At 40.4% G+C, this 12935-nt stretch overlaps 1 protein-coding gene across 1 annotated transcript in view; it reads left to right on the forward strand.

Moving 5' to 3' along the window:
- Positions 1-12935, forward strand: part of snx21 (sorting nexin family member 21) — a 26424-nt gene continuing 13489 nt past the window's right edge. The window contains exon 1 of the mRNA XM_031894147.1: positions 1-113. Within this exon, the coding sequence (XP_031750007.1) occupies positions 87-113 (27 nt within the window). The 5' untranslated portion in view covers positions 1-86. The remainder of the gene's footprint in view (positions 114-12935) is intronic.

The raw sequence follows: 12935 nt of genomic DNA on the forward strand, positions 1-12935 counted from the left end.
AACAGGGAAGAGAAGCCTGCCAGCAAAAGCGAGCAAAGAAGCCAAGAGCCAATTTGGCAGCCACCAATGGAAGCCAGGCACCGTGTATGATACGGTTAAGAACTGCAAGCCAGGTCTGTATGTTAGTGTAAACTGGAATGATTGGGGGTCTGTGTACATGTAAACAAAATACTGGACTTCATGGTCTTTACTTTTTCCTGCTGTACATGTGGAGACATTTCCCGTAAAACACTTTCATCATTCCGTTGTGATTTTGCTCCTTTTATAAAAACAGAATATACACCCCTGGCTAAAAAAGCATATGGGTATGGGTTACAAATAGTAGCTCTGAAGCTTTTCCCAAATTGTACCTCTCGAATGTGACTTTGCTGTTGCATTAGAAATCTCCCTTGTCTAAAAAAAATAAAAGATACAGATCTATAATGCAGAATGCTTAGGATCAGGGCTTTGGATTTAAACATTAAATGAACCCAATAGGATAGTTGTACCCCCAATATGGATTAATGCTGCTTAGTTACTGTCAAGTACAAGCTACTGTTTTATTAATACAGAGAAAAGGTAAATCATTATTAAAAAATAGAATTTGCTTAGAATGTTTTCTGTGGGAAATGGTCTTCCTCTAAATCGGAACACTCTGTATTTCAAATCCCATACCCAGAGAAGAATCTATGGGCATAAGACAAGAAAGCTTAGCTTGCATTCCTGCATCTCTTGCTGAACTACAGCTGCCAGAATCTTCTCTTGGCCAAGCACCGTTGTCATATCAATAATGTATCAGAAGAAATAATGTACCTTTTACTAAAATGTATAAGAATCTTACAAAGAAAGGGTACAAGATGGGGGGTGGGGGGGGGCACTGATTTGAATCTTTCATGAACTATATTAAATAAATAGCAAAGGTAGTGCCTGGTGGCAATTGTGTAGATGGCAGTGGCTTCAGCTTATCTCAGCCCTCCCATAGGAGTGGTGCAGGTCACTATCAGGATGGCACTAACGATGGTGCCCAAGTTTAATGGCACAAATCTGACAGACTTGCTTGAGAAGGTGCCAGGAGTGGCCCACAGGGCTCAGGGCTCACTAGACAGATAAGTCCAGTGGGCAGTGTTGAAGTTTTCACCTGGAAAGAGAGCATACTGAGACTGGGATTCCAAATAGGCCCTGGCATTTCTAGTACACAGAGGCCCAAATAGCTCGCCCCACCAGTCCATTAAATAGTGATTGTCTATGGCTCCTCTTTGAGCAGCCCCTCTGGCATTTGCCCCAATTCACATATTGCCAGGGAAAGCCAGAGAGAAACACTTTGGAGGAAATTGTAGCATATCTATGAGTGCCTACTGATTTGACAGTGAATAAGGTTCTTTACCAAGAATCAGTGGAAAGGAGAGATGCTGCCACAGATTACAGTAGCTATTCAACATTTGTATAATAAGCTTCTTAAGGCAGATGCCCCTTACTAAAGGGACCCATGTTTATGGATGCCCAAGGCCCAAGAAGAGGGACTGATGGTTATAAGGGCAACCACAGGGAGTTGAGAACTGAGCCCTGTAGAATGCAAAGAAGGAATTGTGGACATAAAGCCCATGCTACTGATAAAATAGTGGGTTGAAAGGCTGGGCATTTGTAGAATACTGGTTTGCAGATGACTACTATGTTATTGCCTTTAATTGAGCAGTAGGAATTTTCCTGTCCCCGACTGCTGCTAACAATACTTTTGGTGTAGGTCACTTGGCTGGACATTGAGGTCTTTGGAAAATGCTTACTGTGTAAGGGGGTGGCAGTCATTAGACAGACTTCCATCCAGGAGCACCCTACAATGACTACCCTACAAGAATGGGTTGTTATTGGCTAATATACAGACCGTGTGTCCACCTTAGAGGAGATTGCCCAACTATTGCTACAAGTAGACCAGCATTATGAGCAACAGCAAGTTATAATGCTAGCTGTCAGGCCAGCCAGGGGTAGATCAGACACCAGCATAACAACCTTACAGCATACCCATTGATTATAACTAAGACACTGTCTTAATCTGTTTGACATATTTGAGAAGCATCTGGATGTGGTAGTGGGGCATTTGTTGCTTAGGCCAAACATTTGGCCAAACAAACAGCTAAATTACTTGGGCCATGGATATCATCACCAACCACGAGGCCCCTTTAGGACCAGACTTCAGGGTAGTCCTAAAGCAGAGGTATCCCGTTAGTGGGAAGGTGATATGGTGGTCTTGGTGGAAAACTTGGAGAAAGCTGGAATTAAGTAGGTTTCATAATTGAGCAGGGGATTTGCTATCAGGTACGGTCAACTGAAAATAATCTCCCTGACCACTTGTCTGAGTGCCAGTTAAGAAGCAGAGGGCTGCCTCTATTTTGTCTGGGGGAAATGTAAGGAGATATACTTTGGGATATAACCTTTGATATGAGATACATTATAAGAACCCCCAGAGTATTGTGTGAGGGCACAAACTGATATACCTGTATTTATGTACAGGGGCCATGGGCTGGTGGTAACTTGTGTACAAAAAACAAAAAATATTAATAAAACATGGCAGGACTGCTCATTTATTCCTTTTGTATGGTTATAAAAGGTGCTGTTCCAGGGTTTTTTTATTCTGCTACTATTTTTCCTACACATTACATTTCTTCAACTAAAAAGACTCTCTGTAATGGTTAAAGGCCTGTGTATATGTGTGTGGGTATTAATGGACACTGGGAGGGGGCAGCATATTTGGGAATGCTAAGTAACATGTCAGGCTTGCATTACTTGAGCAGCTTTACATGCCAAATATCTGTCTCTCCATCTCTTCACCTTACACTTAATTAATTTGTATTGAAGCTGCCTTCGCACCCAGGGCAAGACTTACTGAGGAACTTGGATGTCATCTGCGTAGCACAGCACAATTAGCAGCAACGCCATCAGAAATCATTTGTACAGGTATGGGATCCATTATCCTGAAACCTGTTATCCAAAAAACATTATAAGTAAATAATTATAATTTTTAAAAATGATTCCCTTTTTCTCTGTTATAATAAAACAGCACCTTGTACTTGATCCTAACTAAGATATAATTAATCCTTATTGGAGGCAAAACAACCCTGTTGTGTCTTATTGGGTTCTTTCCTATTCCTCGCAGTTGTATAACTGGACCTGTTTATATAGTTAAATGTTTTTCTGGTAGAGTTAAGGCATTGAGATTAAAATTACAGAAAGATCCCTTAGCCAGAGCATTCTGGATAACAGGCCCCATACCTGTATGTTGTTTAAGCAAAAGTATGTATAAATACCAGCATACAGTATATACATATAATATAGTAAAAAATGTACCCCCTATTGTAAAATATAAGGATATTATAAGACAAGTACCAATTTAACTGATGACATCACTACGCACGGTTTATATATTATACATAATTTACAGGATATTTGTGGCTCTTGTGTATTTTATATATATATATATATATATATACTGTATATATATATATACTAATATAGAGCGGTTGATCATTATCATTACATGTGTCATTGCACAGGGAGGATCATCATCAGCATACTGATACTCACAACTTCTATGGTAAAAACAGGCGAGGCATTTTGTCGCCTGTGAAAATTGCAAATTGAAATGGGCGCTGATAAAAAAAACATGAAAATGTATCCACATGATTGTTTTGCACAAATACACAAATAAACTAGTGGAGATGATTTAGTGACTTCAATACATAGGTATTTCCAGATGCTTATCAGGCTGTGCTGGAGGCTATTTAGCTCAGGTGACAAAACATTCTAGGGATCATACATGACCCCATAGTGGTGCAAGTGCAAGAGTACTAAGCAGCACAAGCGCACACCCCTTAGTGCTCATTTCCAAAGCACTTGCACCCCCAAGCTAGCTGCTCATTGCATGAATCAAGAACAGGGTTAGACTGGGCACTTGGCCCTAGTGGGCCCTGGTGGCTCATACCCGATGCCTGTTGCCGCTTCCCCTGCCACCGGAGTCCTCCCCTGATGTGTTTCACTTACGGACGTCTGGAGGGGGCCCCTGCAGGGAGTTGGGGGGCTGCGGGGGGACGGAGCGTGGCTGGGGATGCAACCGGCGGGGGCACCTTGGGGGGTGTGGGTCCCCTGGAACAGCAGCCCCAGTGGGCCCTGTACCCCCCCAGTCCAACCCTGATCAAAAACACGGTGTGTAAATAGAAGTATCAGTGCGCATACCCAACTTTTTATGTATGTATGTATATCTTTATTTATAAAGCGCTACTTATGTACTCAGCACTGTACAGTAGAATACATTAATACACACAGGGGGTTATTTAGATAATAATAGATAAATACAAAGTATAACAATAAATACAAATAAATACAAGATACAGTTGCAATAAGTAAAGAGTCAAAGACAAGAGGATGGAGGTCTCTGCCCCGTAGAGCTTACAATCTCAAATCAGGTGCTGGGCGAGTGCTCCAAAAGGTAGTCTTCAAGTTTAGTTTTCAAAAGACTGAGGGAGGATTCTCTCTGGAGGAAATAAGGGAGGGCATTCCAAATGTAAGGGGCAGAAAGGCAGAAAGGTTTAAAGTGGGAAAGAGCAGTAGTAGTGGGGATGCAACCAAGTGGTTTCTCTGCGAGGGATGAAGGAGTCGACCAGGAACGTACAGACACACAAGAGAAGAGATGTAGTGAGGAACAGAGGAATGTAGGGCTTTGAAGGTTAAGAGAAGGCATTTGTAAGATATTCTTTGTTTAATAGGAAGCTACAATAAGGACTTTAGCAGGGGAAGGGCCTGAACTCTCCTGGATGAGAGGAGGAGAATTCTGGCAGCAGTATTTAATATAGACTGTAGGGAGGAAAGATGGGAGTTAGGGAGGCTGGTTAGTAGCAGGTTACAGAAGTCAGGTCGGGATAGGATGAGAGCATGCATGAGCAGCCTAGCTGTTGCAGTAGAAAGAAAGGGATGGATTTTGGCAATATTGCGTAAGAAAAAGTGACAGGTTTTGACAGTGGTGTTAATATGGTCAGAAAAGGAGAAACAGGAGTCAAAGATTACCCCCAAACAACGCGCCAAATCGACAGGGTTGATGAGGGTGCCATCAACCCTCAACCCATCAATATGTAGGCGGTGCTTCCCGCTGCTACGCAACATGCTTTTCTGAATGAACAGCTATTTATACAATGCCCCATGAAGTGGGCAAAGAGTAAATAAAATAGGTAATTGCAGCCTTTTTTCACACACTGCGTGGGGCATCACAAATTATTTGGGAATCCAGGATTCTGTTTGAAATTCAGCCAAGATTTGGCCTTTTTCAGCAGGATTTGTATCTATGCCTCTGGCCGAACGGTTCGGTATTCAGCCGAATCTTCTGCAAAGTATTTGGGGTTTGACCAAATCCTAAAATAGTGGATTTGGTGCATCCCTAAAAATTAAGCCTTCCATGTTCTTATTGCTATGCAAAGCAGGGAGATTACTATCAGAATATTGGTAGATACCTATATAATCAGTTAGACAGCAGATTATTAGTGTACAGATACTTTGTACTATCATACAATACAGTACTGTTTAAAGCTTAGTACTTAGTATGACTGTCTGCCCATCAGCTTGTGTTCTTTTAGTTGTGTAACCCAGGACCCCCTGCATCCTGTGGCCTGGCACGGTACCGTCAGTGATGGCTCTCAGGTTCCGGGAAAATTCTTTTGGTATCAGCTGGACTCTGGAAATCCTGTACTCCAGGTGCTGACAGCCCATGATGTCTATCATCAGGCCAGTACAACGTGTGGAGATCCTCGGCATTAGGACAGCATCCCTCCTGTTCTACTTCTTCATTCTAGCAGCTTTGTAATATTAGCCAGGCTACATTGATGCTGCAACTCCTATATGCTTGAATACATTACAATGATAACTTATACAGTATAAAGGCTGTATGTGGCTTTTAAACTTATAAGAAATATTTGCTTTAGATAAAGTTTATGCACATTTTATACATAAACCCAAGCCATTTGAGCTCATAGTGGGGAAGGAGAATCTGATTAAATAGCTTCTCATCCTTTTTGCATAGTTGCTTTGAGGAATGTTGGTATGAATTATAAAAGGAAACTTCAGCTGTACTGTTCAAAAGTATTGCATTTGTACATTAAAACTACAGAAACATTTTAAATACAAGATGAACATAGGTGCATATTGCTAATTAAATAATAATTAATCTAAAATTTAAGTATGCACCAAGTCTACTATTTTGGAATTCGGATGCACCCAGAATCCTTTGTAAAAGATTTGGCTGAAGACCAAATTGAATCCTATTTTGCATATGCAAATTAGGCAACAGAAGGGATAAAAAGATTAAAAGTCCCATGATTTTAAGGATTCGGTTTGGCAGGCACGTGGATTCGGCCAAATCTGAATTCTACTGAAAAAGGCTGTATCTTGGCCAAATCCTGAACTGAATCCTGGATTCGGTGCATCCCTAAAAAAATTGTTTAAGCGCTCTTCTTAAAATTTTTATTCAATTTTACAATTTGCTGCTATGTTTCAGATATTGGCAGTTTTAGAGTGATCATATCATGCTTTTTGATTTTCTTTAATAAGCTTGCTGGTAGTTTACTATAGAGGATAAGGGTTCCATCTTGCTTGCTGACCCAATGGTTTCTTGTTGGAACTTGCCCATTACATTATTTCTTCAAGAAAGCTACCAGTAGCAGCCAGTGCTGACAGCGATTGGGTCCAGAGAGTACTTTTAACAAATTAGCACCCTCCACCTTTCTATGGTGAATGTCAACAGCTTATCTCCAAGTCAGCACAACTTTTTAAGTCCCCCAGTAGTGAAATATTGTAGCAACCTGCCATGGATCTGAGGCACTGCAACTCTTTTCATCAGTCAGCTCATCAGGTCAGATAGGACCCTATATTTTGCTACTGGAGGATTAAGAAAGTAGTGTTGAATTGGTGCAAAGTCCTGCTGTCAGCACAACTTTAAAACCTTTTGGAGAGCTGGGCAGAGTGGCCTCTGGTGGACAGCCGGAACAGCAGCTTAGACCTTCTCAGCAGAAGGCATGATATGTGCTAATATCTAAAAAATGACAATAAATAGAAAATTAAAGAAGAGAACTCTGAGTAACTGTCCATTCATTTTTTTTGATTTACAGTAACAAAACCACCAGACTTCCATTTGACCCACTTTTTTCCTGGCCACAATCTCAACACTGTCATGTTTTACTACCTACTTACTACCTCATGTGACATACAACATATTCCTAGACCTTCATATCTTGACAGCACCTAAGATAGCTGTGACTGCATTAGATGGCATGTTTGCTGTTCAGACATATTTGCTTTGTATTATAATACTGGGTACAATGTCAGGAAGTGCTGACATAGGTTCCATACGAAGAAGGCAGCATGGTATCATTAGCATAACTTCCTCAAAAGGGAGTAACGACTGCAAGGGAAAATTGATTCCTGTAATCAAGCAGACTTGGCTATTTGCATTTTGTAGCCCTCGGCTGCCACCACAAGGGCTCTTGTAAGTGTCACAAAGTGACCACTGATAGCTGCCACCATCAGCCTGACACATGAGTAAATCCAATGTTTTGTTGGACAATCTAACCAAAGTCCCTTGTTTAAGTCAGCCCCTAGGTAGATAATCACTTGTCATAGACCTAATACTTGGTCATTAACAATCTGTACTTGTTATAGCCCCAATACTCAGTCATAAACTATCTGTACTTGTTATGGTCCCAATACTTTGTCAAAAACTATTTGTAATTGTTATGGCCCCAATGCTTTGTCAAAAACTATCTGTACTTATTATAGCACTTACACATGGTCATACGCTACCTGTACTTGGTCATAAATGGTTTCTACTTGTTATGGCTCAAATACTTGGTCATAAGCCATCTTATGTGTTATGGTCCCAATACTTGGTCATAAACTATTTATACTTGTCCTTAGGGTTGCCACCTTTTCTGTAAAAAAAATACCAGCCTTCCTATATTTTTATCTTTCTTCCCTACTTGTAAGATTGGCACAACTCATAATTTTTACCAGCCAGGCCAGTAAAACACTGGTCAGGTGGCAACCCTACTTGTCTTCCACCTGTACACTGTACTTAAGAACCCTTACCTACAACGAGGAACAGTATTGCTTTATGAACATGGATCCTGGATGTTTATGTACCTTTTACATAAGCCCACCTGAATGAGTGCATGTCAAAGAGGGGGTATATTTTTCCTTAAGAACAACTTGGTGAACATGTGTCTGGTTTCAACCTCTACTACTATGTATAGCACAAATATCAAGTTACATTCTATGCTTGGTCATAAATAGAGGGGGTCAAAACTAATGTCATTTCTACTGAGATAATGTTTTTTTTACAATTAATACGAGAATCTAGTAAATAGTGTTATCAATATAAAATAAATAAATATATAAAATATATAAAAAATATGTAACTTTACTAAATAATGCAGTTGTGTATGTTTTGGTCAAAAGTAGAAGTTATAGCAGTTAACCATCACTAATACCCCATTCTACATTACAGTTAGATAGTTACATAGTATTTTGACCACAGTAGAAGAGAAAACTATGATGAAAACAGATCATTGTACAGTATTACATGTAGGAACGCAGAGGATAGATTGCAGGCTCTATGGCACAGGGACATCCTTCCTCTTGTCTGTTTAGCACTTAGCTTTTTATCTTAACATACTGTAACTCTACTTAGTATTTTTTTTGTATTGCCCCCTTTTTTCTATTATCAGTTAGAGTTGCTGACTTTTAGGGCTCTGGCACACGGGGAGATTAGCCGCCCGCGACAAATCTCCCTACTTACGGGCGACTAATCTCCCCGAACTACCATCCCACCGGCAAAAATGTAAGTCACCGGTGGGATGGCACACGCTGCGCAGGCGATTTCGGCAAATCGGCGATGTTGCCTCGCGAGGCATTTTCGGCGATTTGAGATTACAGATTAAAGATTGAGTTAGAGATTAAAGATTGTCAGATCCTGTTGCAAGGATGCCATATCCTGGATGGGCTGCATAGTTGTGCCATTGTCAAACGTCCTCTGTACACAATCCCGTAGCCAATTTCCTCACCATATACAAACAACATTACCAAGTCCAAAAGACCTGCAGGTGTTTATGCACCACTGTATCAAAAGCTTTGGCAAAATACAAGTGGATAACATCTACTAAAAACCACTTTGATTCCGACCCACAATGCCATACTGCAGAACATAATCTTAAATCTTATCCCTTACAAAGCTTTAAATAAACTTGCCCACAACAGTTGTCAGACTTACAGGCATGTAATTGTCAGGCTGAGATTGTGATCCTTTTTAAAAATATTGATATTACATCAGCTTTGCTGCAATCCATAGCTACCATTTATTAAAAATGACTTTGTAGGCTGGAAATAAGATCTCTCATTACCATATCCTGTGTCAGCCACTGACTTGATTGAGCTGATGGGTAACTAAAAAGTGAGTTCTGTAACTCTGGCTCCTTTGTCATGAGGAAAGAACTGATTAAACACATTTGATTTTTTTAGGGCCCCTCATACCCAAATCAATATTATTTTTAAATGGCCAAAAATGACTCAAAAATATTTCTGCAATTGATAGCAAAAATTCATGAAGGATTAAATCACCTATAGCAACCAATCAGACACAAAGCAAACATCTTATTGGTTGCCATGATTATTGATCTTGGACATATGTGTCTACGTATTCTGGCAGGTTTTCACGTGAGCTAAGAATACCATATCATGCAAAAAGGGCAAATTAAAAAGCAATTAGTGTTGCCTAGTAATTTGCATTTATTAGATGTGTCCCTAACCAGGTACAAGTCCCCTCATGCCTGCAATTATACTGAAATTATGGACAAATAAGCCGCCATTGTAGTTAAAAAAATTAGGATCTCTTTCTGAATTTCTATCTTGCAAAATGGACTTGTGGTAATAAATGATCGTTTTAGTCTCCCTCCTTTCTTTCACAAAACATAGTCCTGCCTTGCTTTATGGCTGAGATTCTAGCTATTTTTATAACAGAGCATTCTGTCACAGTGCAACAGATCCCATCTGATACCCATTGTAAGCAATAGTCCTGCCTTATTTTATGGCTGAGATTCTAGCTAATGTTGTAACAGAACATTCTGCCACAGTGGTCAGAGATACAAATTGAAGCCAATTGTTTGGGTCTAAACAATTGTTTAACAAGCAAGGCAAAATAACCACCTCCTCAGAAGTTATATTTTTATAAAATTAGATTTTTAGTAACATAAAACGTAATTGTGTTGGGTTGAAAAAGCCAATATACTGTTCTTCGACTTCAGCTTATTCTTCCACTTTTTCTTCTTCTTCTGCTTCTTCTTCTTAGTGCCCCTTATTTTCTCAACGCTACTCCTCCTACAGTTTTAGGGGTACAATACCCAAACTCTCCTCACTTCTTCTCCCTATAGCGGAGCAGGTTGCTTGTGCTTTTCTAAGGAATCGCTCCCCCCGTCTTTTTGTGGCGCCGCTCCGAACACCCCAATTTTCCCATTGACTTTGACAGGGAAGATTTTCAAACTGCTGCCACACTTACAGCTTTGAAGCTACACCCCCAAACTTGAATAACATAATAATGAAGTCACCCCAAATAAAACAGCAACATTTGTTGGATGACCCCAAAGTGGGAGGGGCCAACAACAGCCAATCAGATTTCACCAATAGACGTCATATGTATAAATTTAACCTGCTGCCATTCTTTATATATTAATACTAAGGTCCCCAAACTTTGCAGAGCTAGTCACCAGGTAACTGCGGTTCAGAGTTAGATAAAGTGGGCGGAGCCACCAACAGCCAATCAAATTTTAACTGTTGATTTTTTTTTTTGCAAAGTTGGTCACTGGAGGACTGCAGTTCAAAAATAGGAAAAGTGGCTTGGGCCACTCACAGCCAATCAGATTTTATCCATTGAATTTTATTGGTTTAAATTTAGAATGCTCTCATTCTCACACTATTTATGCCAGGGTGCCCACTGTTTGTGACTTTGACTCAAGGTTAGAAAAAGTGGGCACACCCACCAACCACCAATCACAATTTACTTATTGACTTTTATTGGTTTAAATTTAAACTGCTGCCGTTCTTTAACTATTAATCCTAGGGTCCCAAAACTTTGCAGAGTTAGTCACTGGGTAACTGCAGCGGGGAAATTTAAATTGCTGCCATTCAGACACTATTAAAACCAGGGTCCCCAAACTTTGCACAGTGGTTTTTACTATATAACTGTGGTCCAACAAAAGTGGGCAGAGCCAACAACAGATCAGATTTCATTTTGTGACTTCACGTTTTTCAACCCAACATGAAGTTTGTTCTCAAACTTCCCTTTCTAATTATAAGTCCATATTTGATCATGTTTATTAAGGCAACTCCCCATGCATCAGCTTATTGTATAACCCTGGGAATTTTTGCCTTTCATGCTTTCCTTTGGGAGTGCATCTCCCATGTTGAAATCAGTGCCCAAACCTGCCATGCAAGCTGGGTGTCTACCCAGCCTACAGAAACATTACGCCCCACAGGTATTCTACATGGAATTATAGTTCTACAAGGCTTATGGTAATGAAGCCAAATAGTAGGTTACTGACAAATATATGGTACTTATTACATTTATATTACTAATCCGGGGATGGTTTGGAGGCAGGAAGGATTATTTCCCCTGACTGAATCACATTGGAAACAGTTTAACATAAGGTTTATTTGATTTCCCTTGGATCAACTAGATATTAGGTAGAATGATTTCAGCAAAGAATGAACTTGATGGGTGTGTTTTGTTTTTAACCTCAACTAATCATTAATGATATGTGAAATTTACAAGGGTCTGAAGTGCGGCAAGGGGCTGTTATTAATTCTGTGAGTTGCATTTCAGCAACACATTTAGTAATGCGTGTGGTTCCTTATCTGTGACTTAAGGTGCCCATACACTTTCAGATCCACTCGCTTGGCGAAGGGACTAATATCGTCAGCTAGAATCGGCCCGCGTATGGGGACCTTCACAGTTACTACTGCCCAAGTAAATGCAATCTCCCCTTTTATTGCTTTCCCCTTTGTCCTGTTATGCACTTTGTAGAAGCAAACCCAAAGCATGTCCTAAAGGAAAACTAATATTTGTCCTGGTTATGTTCCTCCTTAGTATTACAGGTGGTACTAGAACTATTACCTGGAATGCTTGGGACCTGCACAACACAATTAGTGCAGAGCTGCTGCTTGGCTGACCCCACAAATTGTTAGGGTCTGGGATGGTGACTTCCTTATCACCCAATATGGAGTCAACACTTGCCTGGTGCTGTGCCTCATACCTAAAAGATCTTTGTTATTATTTTCAAAAGCTACAAAACTAATGGTTCCTTGGGTTAGTTGACTGTTACTATGTACAAACCTGGACTGGAAGTGTGTAGATTCTTGCAAATGTCATAGGGACTGCTGTAAGATGCCACATACAGTATTTATAGAGCCTGTGGGGGGATGTTTGAGCTTCTGTGTACTTACAATGCCAGGACCTGACTATACACCCTAATCTGTAGAACTGAGAGGAGAGATGAACCCACCTAGACACCTCTGCCATGTCAATGGCTGGCAATACAAACATACTGTATAGCAAGGAGGGGCGCAGCTGACATGGGACTAGAAGACAGATAGCAGCAGCTGGGTCCCTGGGTATTAATAGACATTCCAAGGAAGTGCCAAGCAGGCAGACTCAGCAGTATCCCTAAATATGGAAGCACAGCCTGTGTTTAGGGAGAAGCTAAGGACAGCAAACAGATCCCTAGTGAAGCCAATACTACATGTTAGAGAAATCCCTCTGTAGGCCAAACTGAGAACATACATTTTGCTTCTAAATCGAACCCAATCGGCTCTCCATATACCAAACTAATTTGCATTTTTAAAAAGTTCATACCTTGTAGCAGTGCTGTCCAACTGGC

The sequence above is a fragment of the Xenopus tropicalis genome, chromosome 10, assembly GCF_000004195.4.
Source record: "Xenopus tropicalis strain Nigerian chromosome 10, UCB_Xtro_10.0, whole genome shotgun sequence".
NCBI lineage: Eukaryota > Metazoa > Chordata > Amphibia > Anura > Pipidae > Xenopus > Xenopus tropicalis.